At 46.8% G+C, this 20633-nt stretch overlaps 1 protein-coding gene across 1 annotated transcript; it reads left to right on the top strand.

Annotated features, from left to right (window-relative positions):
* Positions 1-20457, top strand: lrp6 (low density lipoprotein receptor-related protein 6). Its single transcript, XM_030440557.1, is given in 19 exon segments — positions 1-415; positions 944-1115; positions 4299-4515; positions 5675-5964; positions 6220-6446; positions 6532-6716; positions 8263-8534; positions 8537-8588; positions 9526-9728; positions 9821-10032; positions 10969-11159; positions 13439-13648; positions 13735-13860; positions 13936-14172; positions 14369-14479; positions 14572-14802; positions 14884-15020; positions 15244-15341; positions 16224-20457. Coding segments are annotated over 19 exon segments (3864 nt in total). The 5' UTR covers positions 1-29; the 3' UTR covers positions 16531-20457.
* Positions 20458-20633: the final 176 nt, after the last annotated feature.

Here is a 20633-nt window from a genome sequence, read left to right as displayed (position 1 = left end):
CTCCATGTTGCCCATCAGGTGCCACTCAGATGCTGCTGTTGGCCCGGCGGACGGACCTGCGGCGCATCTCTCTGGACATGCCGGACTTCACCGACATCATCCTGCAGGTGGACGACATCCGTCACGCCATCGCCATCGACTACGACCCGGTGGAGGGATACATCTACTGGACGGACGACGAAGTGAAGGCCATCCGCCGCTCGCTGCTGGACGGCAGCGATGCACAATTCGTGGTCACGTCTCAGGTGAACCATCCCGACGGCATCGCGGTGGACTGGATCGCCCGGAACCTGTACTGGACCGACACCGGGACAGACCGCATCGAGGTGACCCGACTCAACGGCACCATGCGCAAGATCCTGATCTCTGAAGACCTGGACGAGCCCAGAGCCATCGTACTGGACCCTGTGGCTGGGTGAGCAGTCCATCCATCAATAACTCTAATGATAACTGATTAGTTCTTTATTAAGGCTCTTCAGGGCTTTTATTCTGAAAGGACACTAATCACAGGAGATTGTTTCAGAGCTTTCAGCAGCACGTCACTGTCCTTCATCAGCTGATACTTTGATTTAACCTTAAAATTATTAATATCAGTTTATTTTATTGTTTTAAGAATAATTTTGACTCATCGACAAACGATTGATCAGTTAATAGAGAGATAATTGATCCGTTCAGCTGATAGTGAACAGCTGTGTGCTGTCTGATAAGTTTTAATCTAAATATACATGTTGAAGTTAATTTAGTTAATATAAGATATAACAAATCTGTCTCATTTAGTTAATATGAGATATAATAAATCCATCTCATATATCAGACGACGTGTATGCAGATATATCAGAGAACAAACAACCAACACAAGACAATAAAGAGTTGAACTACATAAATGACAGTTCAGTGAAAGATATGAATAAATATTCTAACACGTTCACTTCCTGTCTGTCAGCTACATGTACTGGACCGACTGGGGCGAGGTGCCGAAGATCGAGCGGGCCGACCTGGACGGGATGGAGCGGGTCGTGATGGTCAACACCTCTCTGGGCTGGCCCAACGGCCTCGCCCTCGACTACGATGAACGCAAGATCTACTGGGGAGACGCCAAGACCGACAAGATAGAGGTGTGTGTGTGTGTGTGTGTGTGTGTGTGTGTTCACCTGGGCGATCACAGCTGATCACTGGGGGTTCTTGCTCTCGGCCTCCTGCCGGGTGGCGGCCGCTCCTCGCTGCTGAACGAGGTCGCCCAGTGAGCCGGAGGTCAGGAGAGGAGGTTCTGAGGCTTCCTGTCTGCCTTCAAAATAAAGTGCAGGCGTGGTGAATCGTCATGTTGATTCAGGAAGGAAGTGTGTTTGGTTTGATTGAAAACAACAATCCTCTGTTCGTCTGTTGAGTACAGGCTGTAGCTGCTTTTAGCTAGTTAGCTGTGTTAGCCATGCAGCTAGCGGTCGTGTTGTAGCACAGGAGCAGTTGGACTGGGATGAGCAGGGCTAGCTAGTTAGCATGCTAACTTCAGTAAATATCAGTACATTACATACTGAAGAACTGTTATTTTTTGCTGATAATTTTAGTTAATATTTACATACGTATTATATAAATGTTGTAGGTGTTGGTGTAGCAGTAGCAGCTAACAGCTAACAGCTGACTGTGGTGTAACTGTGGATCATCTTCAGTTTGTCGTGTTGTCGTTCAGACGTGTGTTAAACTGTCTCCACATCATGCGTTCGACACTTCGCCTCACAAACCTGTAAAGAGTGTCGACAGTCGGACTCGGGTGAAACTTCTCTCTCTCTGTGGTTTCTGTCCTCACGCCATCTCACCATGTTTTTTTTAATTTTCTGGTTTTCCTCTCTGGGGCTCTGCTGACCCCACCTGAACCCTCCAAGCCCCTGAAAGGTGGTTCTGTTTGGGGGGCTGGGAGGGGGCCTCCGCTGGCCTCCCTCCATCCCGCCCCTCAGGTTTCTTGGAGGACCCGGTTTTTGCGGCGAGATCCCACATCTGGTTCCGATTGCGGCCTGCGCTCCAGCTGCGGTCGGCTCTGTTTAGAATAGACCCCGAATCTGAAACCGTCGCCGCACTGCGGTCACAACTCCCAAACCAGCAGAGACCTTTTGGCTGAGGCCATCGAGCTGAGGATGGAAACTTCATTTTATATTTATACACCACCTCTCTCTGAGCGTGTGTGTGTGTGTGTGTAGGATGTTTTGAAAGATGGCAGCCGGCCATGCAGCGGCTGGACTGAAAGCAGCCAATAGCGTCGCTCCACACTGTGTTGATGAGTTAAAGCACGGCGTAGATTACAGGCCTCGCTGTTTCGTCCCTCTCTGTAGATTCCTGACATTTCTCCACTGTTGACACTTGAAGTCTCTCTGCGTGTTTTTAGAATTAATCTCAAGTCAGATGCAGAAAAACCTTTTTATTCTTGTTTCTGTTCCAAATCAGAGTCGCTGTGTTTTCTTTTGGTTGATGAGTTGAACATGAGAAGCTTCTCCTCCTCGTCAGATCGTCTCCGTCCAGCGTTAACGACCCCGCGGTGAACCTGCAGGCTGACCTGAGATCAGTCCACCAGGAGGTTGATCATGTTGTTGATGGGAGAACAGCTGGATCTGTGTTGTATCGCAGCTCTCTGTGATGTAGTTAGTTTCATGAAATTCACTAATATTAATCTGCCGTCAGTGTTTAAATACACAAACACGTGAAGCCTCGACTGACTGAAGAGTTCAAACACGCGACTGCAGCTCTCACTCTGGTGTTGAAGGGGTTAATAAATATGGCAAACAAAGATGGAGGACTCTGATTCTCTGTGTCTTTGTTCAGCAGGTCTTTGTAGTGTCGTTCAGTCGTCATGTGTGTTGAAAGTGTGTTCCAGGTTCTGTTGGGCCGCTCCTGTCAGTCTCAGTTGTGGGTTTAGAGACGCTGCTGCTCCGAACGAGTGAGATGTCAAAGTGTGCGAGAGAAGAAGAGGAAATGTGGCGGCCATATGCTGCCGTTGTTTCTTTGCTCTGGCTGTTGCTTCTAATTAGCGGCGCTGCGATGTGCTGCCAGGTCGCCTCAGCTCCTCTGAGCGCGCTCAGTATCCACAGAGAGAAACTCCATCCGGCTGTCTCGACATCCGTCCATCTCGCCGGGCATGATGGGAACAGAGAGCGATGACACGTGTTTAATGTTTAACAGTCACGATGTATTTCTCTTGTTTTTATTAACAGATGGTCACATTACAGATCAAATATATCACGACTCCATTCATCTGAAAGAAAACAAACTTAAATATGTGTACGGATAAAATGTCTCTCGTACAAACATGATACTTATTCTTAAGTTTCTAATATATGTGATAAAGTTATGGATCAGAGTTAAGACAGAAAATCAACATGCACTCATAAACACGCCTCAGTGAGAACGACAGGAGTCACGTCTGTGGTCGGGTGACTCCAGCGAGGCCCGAATGTGAATAAAGACGCCATGTTTTTTACTTATATTATATTATATTATATTAATCTTTTCAGGTGTGCAGTAAGAAGCGAGCTCGTTGATCCAGCGCGTTGGAGGATCATTAGGATTTACCAGAAACGTTCTCCTGGTCGTATTTATGCAACAATCTGGTCCTCGAGGTTGATGTAACATTATGTTTCCAAAGTTCTTCTAACTTTTGGGTTTTACTGTTGGTGCAGTAAAATAATGTGAGTCAGTCAAAGCTGGTTTTGGAGCTGATGGAGGAAATTAGAGCAGAAACACAGACGAGCTTCTTTTATATTGTGAGTTGAGAAACAAAGTCTAAAATCTGTTTGTGTTGTAGAAATGTGAGCAGCTCGTCTGTCAGCCACAACGTGTGTGTGTGTGTGTGTGTGTGTGTGTGTGTGTGTGTGTGTGTGTGTTTACATGAGGTTTAGCTGCTCAGAAATAAAAGTCAGAAGTGATGGATTTGGAGACGCTGTAGTTTGTTTCTTCTGCTCATCACAGCTGCAACAACATGCAGAGAATCTGTTTAACCAGCGACAACGCGACTGAGGAGCTCATGTTTCTGAGTTCGGTCTGTTTTGTGTTTGATTGTTGAGCCTTGTTGCATCTTTATCGAACACAGACGTGTGTCACAAGTTTAAAGAAGCAGCCGCTCGAACATCGACTCGCCTCCAGAGTCTTTTATTTTGACATCCTCACACCTGAAATCTATTTCCTGTCAAGTGTTTAAGTCTGTTAATCCAAGCAGTGTGATAGAAGTAGTAAACACACAGTTTCTCAGTGTGATGTCTGTGTCTGTGCTCTGAGCATGCTCAGTGTGTGACGCCCTCCCCTCTGTCCTCCCTCAGGTGATGAACATGGACGGGTCGGGGCGACGGGTGCTGGTGGAGGACAAACTTCCTCACATCTTCGGTTTCACTCTGCTGGGCGACTTCATCTACTGGACCGACTGGCAGCGCCGCAGCATCGAGCGCGTCCACAAACGCACCGCCGAGAGGGAGTTCATCATCGACCAGCTGCCCGACCTCATGGGCCTGAAGGCCACGTACGTTCACCAGGCGTCCGGTGAGTAAAGACCGCCGTCACCACCTGTCAGCGTCCAATCAGGAATCAGTACATGACACATCAAACCCAGAGCTTCTTTAATGATGCAGGGGAGGAGAGTCGTCGGTGGAGATATTAGTTAGTTGTTCATTTTAAAGTGATGGTTACAGTTGTCGTTGTGATGTTGGAGGTTATTTTAACGTCGTCTCTGTTGTGTTTGTCTCTCTGAGGCTGAAGATAAACATGTAGATCATCATGACATTGTTTACCATCTGATTAATTCTCTGCTCTGTAACCTGAGCTGATGAATATTAGATGAACAGAAGTTGAGTACACAGAGAGAGTTCACAGCTCGTTGTGTTGTCGGCTCTGAGTCCTGCTGATCCCAGCAGAGCCTCCGCTCACCAGTCTGACGGGTGAAATGGGAATAATGGAGCATTAATATTTCATTTAGCTGAAGCGGGCTGCCTCTGGGACGATGACGCTGCGGGCCAGAGAGAGTTTCTCTGCTCTCTCTTCTCAGGAATTAGACACGTCCAATCTTCACATGAAAATAAACAACAAGACAAACTAGCACACAGCTCAGATTCAAAACTCGTCGGCTCCTCTGGCAGGTACCGGCCCGGCGCAGGGAGTCGACTGGACCGGAGTCGTTTGGACCCTCTGCTTTATGTGTGTGTCATCTACATGAGACCAGAAACCTTCAAATACTTGATAACTGCTGTTGAAGGCAGCTTGTAACGATGAAATAACATGTCTGACAATCAGAACTCCACACAGTCAGGAGCCACTTTGAGCTTAGCTTAGCTTAGCTTAGCTTAGCTTAGCTTAGCATAACGACGGTAAACTATCTAATCAGTATATCAACTAATTGTTGCAGCGAGAATCATAAACTGCCTCGTTTGTTTTTAGAAGGTTTCAACGAGGCGATACAGAGTGTTGCATGTCTGAAGCCTGTGTGGTGACAGAACGTATTGATCTTGATATTCAACACTGAGCGACCGAATCACAGTATTTTTGAACTAATACGATCAATACTGCAGGATGACTGTGTACAGAATATGATCACAGAGGTTTTTGATCAGTACTCATCAGTCATGTGATTTAATGACTAAGTGTGTAAAGTTAAGAATAGAAAAGAATAATGACCATGACTCACCTGTGGCCCCGCCCTCCTCAGGTACGAACCCGTGTGCAGAGAACAATGGCGGCTGCAGTCACCTGTGTCTCTACAAGCCTCAGGGCGTGCAGTGCGGATGTCCCATCGGCCTCGAACTCATCGCCGACATGAGGACGTGCATCGTCCCTGAGGCCTTCCTGCTCTTCTCCCGCCACACCGACATCCGCCGCATCTCCCTGGAGACCAACAACAACAACGTGGCCATCCCGCTCACTGGCGTCAAGGAGGCCTCGGCGCTCGACTTCGACGTCACCGACAACAGAATCTACTGGACCGACATCACTCTGAAGGTGAGGGCGTGCATCACGTCCCTGCTGTGAGCCGGTGCACAGACGGACTCACTGAGGTTCTGTTGAGTCGGTCCCAGTTGATCGTTGATGTTTAAAAATCGACTCCAGAAATCGGCGTCATTATTGCCTCATGAGTCCAGTATTACTACCTACATGTCAGTCTCAGACTGGGCTCAGTCTGGTCATCAGGCAGGTTCACATCTCTTCCAGAACCGGACCTCTAACCTTCTCCCGGTCTCTGTTCTCCTCCTGCAGACCATCAGCCGGGCCTTCATGAACGGCAGCGCTCTGGAACACGTGGTGGAGTTCGGTCTGGACTATCCTGAGGGGATGGCGGTGGACTGGCTGGGCAAGAACCTGTACTGGGCCGACACCGGCACCAACCGCATCGAGGTGGCCAAACTGGACGGGCAGCACCGGCAGGTCCTGGTCTGGAAGGATCTGGACAGCCCACGAGCCCTGGCTCTGGATCCTGCTGAAGGGTGAGAACCGGCAGGAAACTGAAAACACGGGTCAGAGATGAAGAGGGGAACACTTTGTTTGTGCTGACCCGGTTCCTTTCCTCAGGTACATGTACTGGACCGAGTGGGGCGGGAAGCCTAAGATCGACCGGGCGGCGATGGACGGGACCGGTCGGATCACGCTGGTGGCCGACGTGGGCCGAGCCAACGGACTCACCATCGACTACGCGGAGCGCCGGCTGTACTGGACCGACCTGGACACCACGCTCATCGAATCGTCCAACATGCTCGGTGAGAATCAGAACTGCATCTCCAGATTCTGTCCGGTTCTGTTCTGTTGGGTCACGGGTCTGATTTCAAATCCAAAACACTTTTATGTTTTTTATTTTAATCCAGATTAATGTTCTGTGCCTGTGGAGGCCCGTTTACACCAGGGGAAGAAAATAACAAGTCAAGTGAAGTGATGGAGACTCGAAATATTGAGATGAAAAGTTTTTAAAATAAAGTCCAATAATTGTGACTTTTTTTTCATTAATCTTTTTCTTTCACTGTCAGATTTCTGAAGGTTTCTGTTCGTCACTCAGAACCTGATTATAAAACATTTATTCATTAAAACATGGAGAGAAAGTTGCTGCTGCTTCATGAAATAATGTTAAAACATCGTCTGTACAAACCTTCATTCTGAAAGTCAACAGATCGCACATTTATTCAAACTGGTGCATTTTTAATTTACGTAAAAACTTGTGTTTCCTCTTCAAAGGTCAGATTTCAGTGTCTCTGTCTTCTTCTCCTTCTCCTTCTTCTTCTTCTTCTCTGCTCTATAAATCGTCTCTGCGGTCGTGTGTTCCTGCTCGCTGCACGTGCTCGAGCTCTGTGTCGGTGTCGGATGACAGCAGAAATACGTTCGCTGCTCGAGGAAACTTCAAAGTGCTGCTGAAACAAAAGCTGCTCCGCTCTCAGTTTTGTCCTCATGTGTTCCCTCGCAGCACGTCGGTGGATGTAAACCAGGACCAAAATATTCCTCACAGAAACGATACTGTTATTAGAGTCCGGGCTCAGCACACGCTCACACCGCTCGCACAACACCAACAATTTTGTGTGCAGGGAAACAGCCTCGGTCTTGGCCTCAGAGGAGGAGGACAGAAAATAACCCTCCGCTACACCAAACTCCCTTTTTACTGTTTCCCCAAGTCTTCTGTGATTGTGGTGTCGAGTTTCACACCTGGTTTTAATTCACATCAGTTTCACCAGCGAGGCCTCAACCACATGATACGTTTTTCAGTTTTAAACAAAGTCGATCTCCATCCAGCGGTTTCAGATCGAATCTTTACACGCAGAGTTCAACTGCTCAGCAGCAGCACGAGGTCGGTAACACCTGAAGTCAGTCAACCAGGTGGAGTTGACGGCTGATAGTCGTGGACGTGACGGATCAATTAATCAGGAAGTGAATGTTGGAGTCTGCGTCATCATTTCCACGGCAGGTGTAAACGCAGCTGAAGTTCATGTTGCTTTGTTTAAATACGAGCGTCTGTTTCTGCTTCAGCTGGTTTGTTGATTAATTTAGTTTCAAGTTTTCTGTTTTTTCTGCTACAAGAAGCTGAAACAAAATGTTTCTGCCCACAGATTTCTTTTAATTTGTTAACAAAAAAGGTTTTTGTTTTTAAGGAATCTTTGAAAACTAACATTGATCTCATGTTTTACGATGTTACTGCAGACGGAGCAGTGTTGACAGACGTCTGGATGTCTTGATTTAGCTGTTTGACCCGTTTCAGCTGGTTTGGACAGAACAAACTGGGCTCCATCGTCTCACCGCTCCTCTTCTCTTTATTTCCTGCAGGTCAGGACCGCGAGGTGATCGCCGACGACCTCCCTCACCCCTTCGGACTCACCCAGTACCAGGACTACATCTACTGGACCGACTGGAGCCAGCGCAGCATCGAGCGTGCCAACAAGACGAGCGGGCAGAACCGTACCGTCATCCAGGGCCACCTGGACTACGTCATGGACATCCTGGTGTTCCACTCGTCCAGACAGGGCGGCTGGAACGCCTGCGCCTCCACCAACGGTCACTGCTCCCACCTGTGCCTCGCCGTCCCCGTCAGTAGCTTGTGTGCGGATGCCCCGCCCACTTCTCCCTCAACTACGACAACAAGACGTGCAGCGGTGAGACGCCATCACACCTGGTTCAGCCAGACACACCATCACCTGTTAGCAGACGTTAGCAGACGCTAGCAAGACGTTAGCAGGACGTTAGCAGGACGTTAGCAGGACGTTAGCAGGACGTTAGTAGGACGTTAGCAGGACGTTAGCAGGACGTTAGCAGATGTTAGCAGGACGTTAGCAGGACGTTAGCAGGACGTTAGCAGGACGTTAGCAGACGTTAGCAGACGTTAGCAGGACGTTAGCAGGACGTTAGCAGACGTTAGCAGGACGTTAGCAGACGCTAGCAGACGTTAGCAGACGTTAGCAGGACGTTAGCAGGACGTTAGTAGGACGTTAGCAGACGTTAGCAGGACGTTAGCAGACGTTAGCAGGACGTTAGCAGGACGTTAGCAGATGTTAGCAGGACGTTAGCAGGACGTTAGCAGGACGTTAGCAGACGTTAGCAGGACGTTAGCAGGACGTTAGCAGGACGTTAGCAGATGTTAGCAGGACGTTAGCAGGACGTTCTCGTTGTGTTTTATAAACTTTACAAGTTTCAGGCGACACATTCACCCGTCAGTCACCTTCAGTTATCATGACTGTTGATTCTATCACTCCACCTCTTCACCTTCTTTCTCTCCTCCATCAGAAGCTTCTTTGTCTTCAGCAGCGCAGCGTTTCCACAGTTATTCACTTTGTTCCACCTTCACCTGACGATAGTGATGTGATGCCACTTCCTGTTATGGTTGCTTTGTGTCGTAAATCAGACTTCATTTCGTTTAGAACATCCAGCCTGGAGTCACACTGAATATCACGGGGAAAGAGAGGTTATAGAGAACCAGTCTGTTCACTGTGACATCACTGTGACATCACTGTGACATCACTGTGACATCAGGACTAACTGCAGAAGGAGAAGTTAAAGATCGGGTTTGATGTCCTCTTTGTGTTTTCCTCTCAGCTCCGACTTCCTTCCTGCTGTTCAGCCAGAAAACGGCCATCAACCGCATGGTGATCGACGAGCAGCAGAGTCCCGACATCATCCTGCCGATCCACAGCCTGAGGAACGTCCGAGCCATCGACTACGACCCGCTGGACAAACAGCTGTACTGGATCGACTCCAAGCAGAACGTCATCCGCCGCGCTCAGGAGGACGGAAACCAGGTAAGGACAGCAGCCTGTTTCCTGACGAAGGAATGAAATACGAAGTGTTCCGGTGCCGTATCTGAACCGGGTCTGTGCTGTCGTCCTGTCAGAGTATGACGGTGGTGTCGAGCTCTCTGGGCGGGCCCAGCCAGGGCCTGCAGCTGTACGACCTGAGCATCGACATCTACAGCCGCTTCATCTACTGGACCAGCGAGGTCACCAACGTCATCAACGTCACCCGCACAGACGGCAGCAGAGTGGGCGTGGTGCTGCGAGGAGAGCACGACAAACCGCGAGCCATCGTCGTCAACCCGGAGAGAGGGTCAGTGACATCACAGTGACATCACAGTGACATCACCACACATTCACAGCACCAGCACGGAGCTTTGTATTCTCTGACCACCTGTGTCAGTGATGACAGTTGATATTGTGTTTAAAGTCTTATTTTAAAGAAGTTCTCCTGGATGAACAGAGGGGTTATTTATTATATCTTAAGACTACATTACCCATGAGCCTCAGCTGCTGTTGCCATGGAGAAGAAGCCACAGTTGCTGAGTTGATCCCAAATGCTTTTAACCTGCTGAAGGTTTATACAGTTTTCTACCTATAGTGTAGTCATATAGATCAGAGTTTGAAGCTCAGTGATTGAACGCTGTTGATACCACAATGCATCCTGGGAGACATAGTTGATTTTCTGTTCAGTTTTTCATGTACATACGAGGAGAGATGGTGGAGAGATAAAGAGATGGGTGGAGAGATAAAGAGATGGGTGGAGATGTTCCTGCTGACGGACAGTCTTTTGTAAAGTAATCTTCTAACAGAGTAATCTGGTACCAGAGTACTCTGTCGACAGAGTACTCTGGTACCAGCGTACTCTGGTTCTGTGCCGGCAGCCTCAGTTTGGACTCTGTGGTCTGAAGCGGCTCCAGGAGACGTGCGGAGCTTCAGCTCTGAAATCCTCCTCATGGTTTTATTGACTCTTCTCAGGAGGACTCGAGTTGTTCAGCGCCGGTCTTGAATCTCAGTAATTTGTTCTCGTTGTTGATTCTGGTCCTGGTGAAGCTCTTGAAGCCCGTCGCAGCTCGGCGGTGCCGGGCCGCTTGTTTGGAGCAGTAATTGCAGGCTTCCCTTGGCGCAGTAATCTCTGGGTCATTGTGTGGTTGAGGAATGAAGTCTGCAGATGTTGAGAGAGGAAAACAGCAGCTGCCACTGAACCACTCAGAACCCTGCTGTTGTTGTTCCCCGCTCGGTTCTGCAGGTACATGTACTTCACCAACCTGCTGGAGCGCTCCCCAAAGATCGAGCGGGCGGCGCTGGACGGGACGGAGCGCGAGGTTCTGTTCTTCAGCGGTCTGGGGAAACCCGTCGCTCTGGCCATCGACAACGAGGTGGGGAAGCTGTTCTGGGTCGACTCGGACCTGCGACGCATCGAGAGCAGCGACCTGTCAGGTGAGTCTGACGACTGCAGCGCCACAACCGGGCCCAGCAGGTCGGGAAGTATGGAGGCTTTGAAGGGTCAAAACTCAATATGCGAACACAAAGATAATCAAGTATATGAACACGAATAATTATACAGATTAATGAATGATACTAATAATCTTTAATAAGTTATTCAATAAATAACAGAATGATAAACAAATGGACATAAAAATATATTTTGAATGATTTTTATTCTATAATGTTTCTATTTAATTTGTGATTTATTTTATTTATGGAATTGAGCATTAAATATAAAAATGTTTGATTAATTTATTCAAGCATTTTATTTGTGTATTTAGATTTGTAAACATGAAATGTTTTTAATTATATAATCATTTAAAACACATTTTATTATGTAATATTAGTTTATTTAAGCATTTTTATATTCTTAATTATATGATCATTTAAAAACACATTAATTCTTTCATATGAATTTATTTATTTAAACATTTTCTTTTCTTTTAGTTTTCTCGTCAGTTTGTTGCAGCTTCGCTCTGAAAGTTTGTTCTCCGTCTTTAAGTTCGTCTTCTGTGTTTGAACACTGATTTCACTGATTTATTAATCAATATATTGTTATTGACATGTCAGATTTAACAGCTACAGTAAACAGTCAGTAATACAGAAGACTTCTCTGAGAAGTGAAGTGTAGAAACCTCCAGACTCCTTAAAGACGCTTCACTCTGAGATGTGCTGCGTGTTGAAACACGGCCGATCAGCTGTTATCTTATCGATCTGTCTCCGGATGTCAGAGCCGGTTTCTGTGACGCCCACAGATCTCAGATCAGAACGATCAGTGAACGTCTGCAGCGCCTCGTTTGATTTACGCTCTGCTGTCAGAAACGTTCTGTAACCGTTTGGACCCGGCTCCGGTTGAGTTCAGGCCGACAGTCGGCCCGTAAACGTGTGCAGGCGTCTTTAAGCACCCGGTGCAGTCTAGTTGCTGGAGCGTTGACGTTGGCCGGCAGCCTGGAGCTCAGCACATTCCTGTGATTCTCCGGAGCCCCACGCAGGCCGGCAGGAATGTGAACCATCTGTAAACAGTCCTGGTCCTGGTTCCTGGTTCCTGGTTCCTGAACTCTGTTCAGAGCTCATCCTGGTCTCAGTCCTCCTCTCAGGTCCGCCGCTCCGGGCCTCGGATCAGTGCAGAGGCTGCTGGCGCCCCCTGCAGGATGGAGACTGTCAGAACAGCATCAACTCAACTGACTCAAGTCAGAACCAGAACCAGCTGCAGGTTAATGAAGGAAAATGGATCAGGAACGGTTTTGATGCTTGTCTGAGCATGTTGACGATCATTATACACAATCGATCAGGTGATAAATCGTCAAAAAACAAACTGATCAATCATGAAAATCATCCGCAGATTAATCAATAATTAAAACCTGATAATATCTTTTGATCTGATGAACCAGTGAGAAGAACAGAGTTAACATTCTTCATCAGCTCTGATTGTACGGAGGGATTTAAGGGCCAAAACTAAACAAAGTAGATAATGAATAATTAAAGGTAAATATATAAATGAAATAATTAAATAATACAATGTTTACATAAATCATTAAATATAAAATAAAAAACTATTAATGCTTTAATAAATACATAAATAAATAGTTTTGTATTTTTGATTTCAACCATAAATAAATCACAAATTAAACAACACATTAAATATAAATGTTATTTATTTTGTTTGTTGATTTAAACTTTTATATATGTTTTCATTTGTGTATTGATTTAAGTATGTTTTGTTTATATTCTCTTATATATTTTAAACAGTTAATTATTTTCCTTTCCCTTTATTTTGGCATTTTATTATAATTATATATTCATCCATTTATTTAAGCGTTTAATTTAGATTTATTTCTGTTTATATAAATGATTTATATTCATATATTTAGTTTTGACCATTAAAGGCCTCCATACATTGGTGCCAAACTTCTCCAGCTTCATTCAGAAGTTCATTTAAAAAACTGCAGATTTAACTGTGCTGGCTGTTGAAGATAATGTTGTGTTGTGTTTGTGTGTCGCTGCTCGGCACCGCGGGGACGTTGTTAACTGGGTTGTAACAGTTTGTTGTGTGTAGCTGACCTCAGTGTGTCGCTGTCGCTCCTCCTGCCTCCCCTCCTGCCTCCCCCCCTCCCTCACCCCTCAGTTTCTCACCCGTTCTGTTGCCTCTCATCCTGAAGTTTTTGCCCTCCAACCTTCTTTTGTTTTTTTCCCGGTGTTGTTTCTTTTTTTGTTTGAATAAAAACAATCAGGAGCCAATCGGATCGTGATCGCGGACTCGAACATCCTGCAGCCGGTGGGCCTGACCGTGTTCGGGAACCACCTGTACTGGATCGACAAGCAGCAGCAGATGATCGAACGGATCGACAAGACGACGAGGGAGGGACGCACCAAGATCCAGGCTCGCATCGCCTACCTGAGCGACATCCACGCCGTCCACGAGCTCGACATGAGAGAGTACAGTGAGTGAATAAACTGTGTCGCTGTGTTCGAGCTTCATCACTGTTTAAAGTACGAGTAGATTTCATGGAGCGCTGTGTTCCTGCAGGTAAACACCCGTGTACCTGGGACAACGGCGGCTGCTCCCACATCTGCATCGTGAAGGGCGACGGGACGACTCGCTGCTCGTGTCCCGTCCACCTGGTGCTGCTGCAGGACGAGCTCTCCTGTGGAGGTGAGACATCCACCACCAGAACTCCTCCTGCTTCCTCAGGTTTCAGTCTGACCGTCTCACCTGTTCCCTCCTCAGAGCCGCCCACCTGTTCCCCGGAGCAGTTCTCCTGTACGTCCGGCGAGGTGGACTGCATCCCTCAGGCGTGGAGGTGCGACGGTTACCCCGAGTGTGACGACAGCAGCGACGAGGAGGACTGTCCCGTCTGCTCCGAGTCCGAGTTCCAGTGCGACAGCCGGCAGTGCATCGACCTGAGCCTCCGCTGCAACGGAGAGATCAACTGTCAGGACCGGTCCGACGAGAGCAAGTGTGAAGGTGAGACGGGCCCAGCTCACCTGGACTCACCTGTTCACACCATCAGGAGCTCTTTCTGATGCTGTGACATAGATCATCTGCTTTATCTTATTGATCAGTTTGAATCATTGATCTGATATGAAGAAGCTGAGATCCTCTACAGAGACGAGGTCTGATGTCAGATTCTGATGGTTCTTTGTCTCCGTGTGTCTCGCAGTGCGCTGTCCTCCGGATCAGTTCACCTGCTCTAACGGTCAGTGCATCGGGAAACACAAGAAGTGCGACCACAACATGGACTGCACGGACAACTCTGACGAGAGCGGCTGCTGTGAGTCTGAGCTCTGACATCATCCACCTGAGGACGATTCAGTTATTGATGAATGTCACTGAAATGTCTCTCTTCTTCTTCTGTGGTTTCAGATCCGACGGAGGAGCCGCCCCCTCCGCCCAACAACACCATCGGCTCCATTGTGGGCGTGGTCATGGCGTTGTTCGTGGTGGGCGCTGTGTACTTTGTGTGTCAGCGCGTCCTCTGTCCGCAGATGAAGGACGACGGCGAGACGGTCACAAACGACTTCGTGGTTCACGGGCCGTCGTCGGTGCCGCTGGGATACGTGCCGCATCCAAGCTCGCTGTCCAGCTCGCTGCCAGGTGGGACGGGCGCGACGCTCACCGCCTCACTCGTCTTGTTTAATAACCGCGATGCTGACGCTTGTTTTCAAACTTCAACAGGTATGTCCAGAGGGAAGTCTGTGATTGGCTCCCTCAGCATCATGGGCGGGAGCAGCGGGCCTCCGTACGACCGCGCTCACGTGACCGGAGCGTCGTCCAGCAGCTCGTCCAGCACCAAGGGAACCTACTTCCCCCCGGTGAGTCTTTATCTCGTGTCTTCCTCTACATCACCTGTCCTGCAGCAGCAGGTGCAGCAGGTGCAGCAGGTGCAGCAGGTGCAGCAGGTGCAGCAGGTCCGGGTTCTTCCTGCATCTTAGAGTTTGTAGTTTCCTGGTCTTCTTAAATCAGATTAATTTTCTGTGGCTCTTAATCAGGATCAGGGTCAGATTCAAACTGAAGTGTTGCGTTTTCTCTTCACAGATCCTGAATCCTCCTCCGTCTCCTGCTACGGTCCGCTCTCAGTACACCATGGAGTTTGGTTATTCCTCCAACAGTCCGTCAACACACAGATCCTACAGGTACTCACATCACACCTCAATCAAACCGCCAGAGGAAAAGCATCTGGTTTGACCTGTGAAGCGTCTGTCAGCGCCACCACAGAGACCTGCTCACACCTGACACTAACATGCATAACTGAGACAAACAGACTCCATGTTTCTACTCAAAGACAGAAATAAGTTCATGTAGAACATTTGCTGAATGAACAAGAAGGTCCAAATAATGCAGAATGAGTCAGAGACAGAGTTTCACAGAGTTTATAAAGTGTCTCCAACTCAACAACTCACTAAACTGACACATTTGTTAAGGGAGTCTGGGGACTTTCTCCACGGGGACGAAGAAGTAGCCTATATTGTTACTGTTTAGTGTCTTTGTAACATGTGACATGTTTAGATCAATAACATGTTTCTTCTTTCATAAATGGAGTGTAAATGGTGAAATCAGTGTAAACAGTGTGTTCAAACAGCTGATCAATGTTGGCAGGTAAGACTTTAGCACTTTAGACACAGAAGCAGACAGGCTGGTACAGACATGCTGCCACAAACTGACACTTTTTACAAGGAGACAAACAACTTCAGCTGAAAGATTTAATGCTGAATTTACTACAAGGACACAATGACTTACAATCTGTCACACACACAGTTTCACTACGTTAGAAAGTCTGTTTTAACTCAACAACTCCTAAAATCACCACATTTGTTAATGGAGTCTGGTGATGTTGTGTTACTGCTTCAGTGAAACAGACGATGTGTTCAGACATCAGCTGCTAACGTTGGCAGGTTGAGAGTGAGGCGGCCTCTGAATGTGGTGTGAGCTGTCCAGTTGTAATCAGATTACTCAGGGCGGCTGTGAACCGGGTCAGAACCTTCTGTGCTGAGTTGTTCTCTGTTTCTGTGTTGCAGCTACCGGCCCTACACCTACCGTCACTTCGCCCCTCCCACCACCCCCTGCAGCACTGACGTGTGCGACAGCGACTACACGCCGGGACGACGGGCGCCGCTCAAGTCCAGCGCCGCCGCCGCCGCCAAGGGCTACACCAGCGACCTCAACTACGACTCGGAGCCTTTCCCGCCGCCGCCGACGCCCCGCAGCCAGTACCTGTCGGCGGAGGAGAACTGTGAGAGCTGCCCGCCGTCGCCTTACACCGAGCGCAGCTACTCCCACCACCTCTACCCGCCGCCGCCGTCGCCCTGCACGGACTCCTCGTGAGCCACACCCCCTACACCTCCCCCTCCTCCCCTCCGCACAGCTCCGCCCCCTCACTGTAAATAGCAATTGTGCATATATGAGGTTAAAAATGGGAAGGAGAGACTGATGAGACTGGAGGAGACGCAGGACGAAAAAAGGAAACAAAAGAGAAACGGGAGCTGCAGAACATTTGTACATTGAAAAAGAGAAAAGCATATTTATATATTTTCTATACAGTGTTTACTGATAATGCCATAGAGGTTTGTATTAAGAAATTTGTACATTTTTTAAGAAAAAGGTTTTATTAAAATCATCACAAATATAAGTTGCCTTAAAGCAGGAGACAAACGAGGCTGAAGGACAAAAAGCACACGATGAAAACTGAACTTATCTGATGCCAAATATGAAAAACATCCACGGCTGCAGGAGGACGACGAGGAGCGGCCATCTTGTCTGTAGTTACCACGTCAACTGGATCAGGAGCGGCAGAGAATGTGGTACCGGGTCTCTGATCTGAAGCGACCTCCTGGTGGGTCGGATGGTGTCTGATGGATGTGAGTCACTCTGAAGCAATAACACTCTGAGGCACATATGTATTTATTCTCTACGGAAGACCATTAGGGACACTGTAAAAACATTGTTTCTGACTTTTGTTTATTCCAGTTTTAACTTCCCCCAAATTCTGACTTCAGAATTCGATTTATTTTTTCCAAAAGAAAATCTAAATTGTGAGTTCACAGTCGGACTTTTGATCTTTTCCCCCAAAAAATTCTGACTTTGACTTTTATTCTTTTTTAAAGTTATGATTTTCACATTTTTCTCAGTAAAGTCAGAATTCTGAGAAGTTCTGTCAGTGACCCGGATCCTCGTCTGTGGTGACGGATCAGACCAGATGAAACACTACAGAGGCCCTGAAGGGACAAAAGGTTTCTGGCGCTCACACAAACCTTCTGACAATCGACCTCTTTTTGGTTTAATTGTTTTTATTTTTTACTGGAAACCGTTTTGTGTGGCGCACCAGAATATGTCCTCTCTGGGCCTCCGTACAAACACTCAAACATGTTCCCTGCTAAATGTTTCCGATCAGGTCGACGTATCGTGACTCACATCCGTGGAATCGTCACGATGTTCAGACGGGATTTTAAACCAAAACGTTTGCTTGTGTTTTCTGCCGTCGTCGGAGCGTTCTGACCGCGTTCGACCCAAAGCTGCAGCCAGCACATCCTCCACTGATCCTCCATCCCGACCTGTTGTTGTTTCCTCGCTCTCGCTCCACCAACAACACGATCTTGTGCCTGACCAGTTCCACATCTTCACATCCGTTTCTTTATTTTTTATGTTGTTGTTACTTTGAGGAAAAACACACAGAGGAATCCAGTGCCCACTAAATGCTCTATAGTATTTTTGTACCACATATTGTGTAGATAACGTATTTATAAGCTATATAGAAAATCATTGTAAATCTATCCATTGAACTCTTGCAGTACTTTTCATTCCGTCTTTTTTTATATTGCCTCATTATATTTTTCTACAGAATATCAGTCCAAACGTACGGCGACAATCTCAGATCAGTCAAATCGAAGAACATATCCAGGTTTCATCGTCTGTGGGTGTAAAGTCACTCTGATGTCGAAGGACTGTCGTGCCAAAATAATCTTTTCTAAACGAAGCGGAGGCAGCGAGGTCGGGACCAGCGGAGACACGAGCTCGCTCTGTTGCCTTGACGCTCGTCAATCTGTTTTCTTTTTGTTTTCATGTGATCTGTTTTTGTGTTTGTGCTTCTCGTCACGACCAGAAATCTGTTTTTCAAGGTGACCTGTCGCGTCGTCTGATCGTGGGAGGAGCCTGTCGAGAACAAAACACCAGCACGAGTCTGACAATCGTAACGCTTCACGAGTCGCGTCGGCTTAAATTCGTCAGTTTTACAGAAACATTTGACGTCTTTTTGTTTAAACGCTGAAGCACGAACAGATCGACTGTCTTAACGAGGCATTTTTAATCAGAAACAGCCGGCTGAGACGATTCTTCTGGTTCCTACAATCAGAACAATCAAACAAACGGACTTCACTAAATCTGATCGTGTCTTTTTAGACGGCGTCTCACTTGTTTTGTTCCAGTGCAGCAAAATTTAACCAGAATATCAAAAACACTAACTACCAGTGATGAAGCTCAGGACCGGGAGTCCATCAGAGTCCAGAATCAAGGTCAAGGAAACCCGAGCGTCGGTACGGAAGACAAAAACCTCCTCTTCTTTTTGTTTTTCAGAAATATACATTAAAGAAAGTTCTCAAATGTTACACGTCTAAACTAAAGCAGCCGTACGTTAATTATGTGTGATGGAAAACTGTCGATGCTGAATATCTTCAGTCTGTTGAACTTCTCTTCGTAGAAAGATCTTTAAATTTGAAATGTTCTCGTCATGTTTGGACGGAATAACGCAGCAGAATCAAACATTTGATTCCAGAAACAGAATCAAACTCGACCAGCAAAGTTCTGAAAGATGTTTTAGAGTCTTTTTGGCAAAAGAAATTAAAATCTCGGGTGCAAAAGTTTTTCATGGAAGAATTCAGTGACGAGCCTGTGACGAATCTGAACAAGTTACTATTTAGTTAAATATCTTTCTGGCCCTCCGGGGCCTCCGTAGGTCAAACAATGCACCAAACTGAATCCAGTTTCCGGCTCATTTAACAGACAGAAACCTGTGACGATGCCAAACGGACCAGTATGTAAATATAAACTTCATCAGCATCTGTCAGCCGGCTGAGCTGCTGTGGTTCCATCACTGATCACCGCAGCGTCTGCAGCCGCCTGCACACGTCCGATACAACCAACACTTTGGAGACGTTCTCATTCTCTAACTGCACTTTACAGGACTTTTACTTTTTAGATGATTTCTGGTACAAAACTTCATAATTGTCGTGCAGCTGGTGGAAAGTTGTGTTACGGTGGACGTTCGCTTCGAGTTCGAAGAGTCCAAAAAGACGACAGAGGAGATTTCTGACAGGAATATTTTAAAGTGCGTCGGCGTCGATCGTTCTCTCACCGCGCTGAGTTCACTTCACCTCGTTCACTTCACCTCGTTCACTTCACCTCGTTCACTCCTTTCATTAGTCATCTGTGGTTTATTCTGAAGACTTGATGAGGATTCAGCTTCTGTTCTCGACTGAGCAGCTGTGAGATCAGTTATAAGGAAAAAGATTGTTTGCAGACTTGATTTAACAGTTTAAGGTTGAAATGAATAATTTGAGGGAACCAGAACTCAAAGTTACTGATGACATACTAAACTGAAGAAGTGACATCGGAACAACAACACTAATCTGTCTGAATCTTTTCTCACTAATCCAGAAACATGAAACCCTAAAACGTTCTTCGATGTCTCACTTCACTCATCAGAACGTTCGTCGCGCTGAGAGAACGATCGTCCTCCGACCGTCAGAAACGAGACAAATCAAACTTGTGAATGTGAACGCGACTCTGCGGCGCGTCGCTGAAACGATCCTCTGCGTCGAGGCGGAGCTTCGACTCCAACGTGGACGTTTTTGTACAGATCGAGATGAACGTGGTTGAAAAAGGGTCAAAGAAAGTAGAAATGTAAAAAAGGTTGAAAAAGTCATTTTTTTAAAGAAAAAGCACTTTTGTCTCCAGGTTTTTCTCGGAGGTTCGACAGGAAACAGAAGTTCTGTGTCGTCGTTTTTTTGAAATGTTGTCCTTCATCCGTTTTGCTCTCATGGTGCTTCTACGAGGACGTTTGTGGAGACGACCAACATTTGGTTCGTCGTGTTCGTTTGATTTCCACTAACTCTCCGTTTTTATACGATGACTGCTTTACCTGTAAACCCGAGCACCAGATGGACCTGTACAGCCCATCCAGCTGCCACCATAAGCTGTTGTAACTCATGAAATGCTGATTTTTTTCTTTTTGTTAAATATAAAGTGAGTGAACTTTTATAACGAGTCTGTGTGCTGATTGATTTTTGTGTCTGTAAATACTAAACGTCATAATGAAGTTATTTAACATTTACAGTTTCATTTTTACAAACATGGAAACGATCAGAGAAACAACTGTCGTCTTTAAATAAAGTTACAAGATCTATAGAAACTTTTCATTTTTATATTTAAAGTTT

Source organism: Sparus aurata, chromosome 14, assembly GCF_900880675.1.
Source record: "Sparus aurata chromosome 14, fSpaAur1.1, whole genome shotgun sequence".
NCBI lineage: Eukaryota > Metazoa > Chordata > Actinopteri > Spariformes > Sparidae > Sparus > Sparus aurata.
This window is presented reverse-complemented; position numbering and strand designations above follow the sequence as displayed.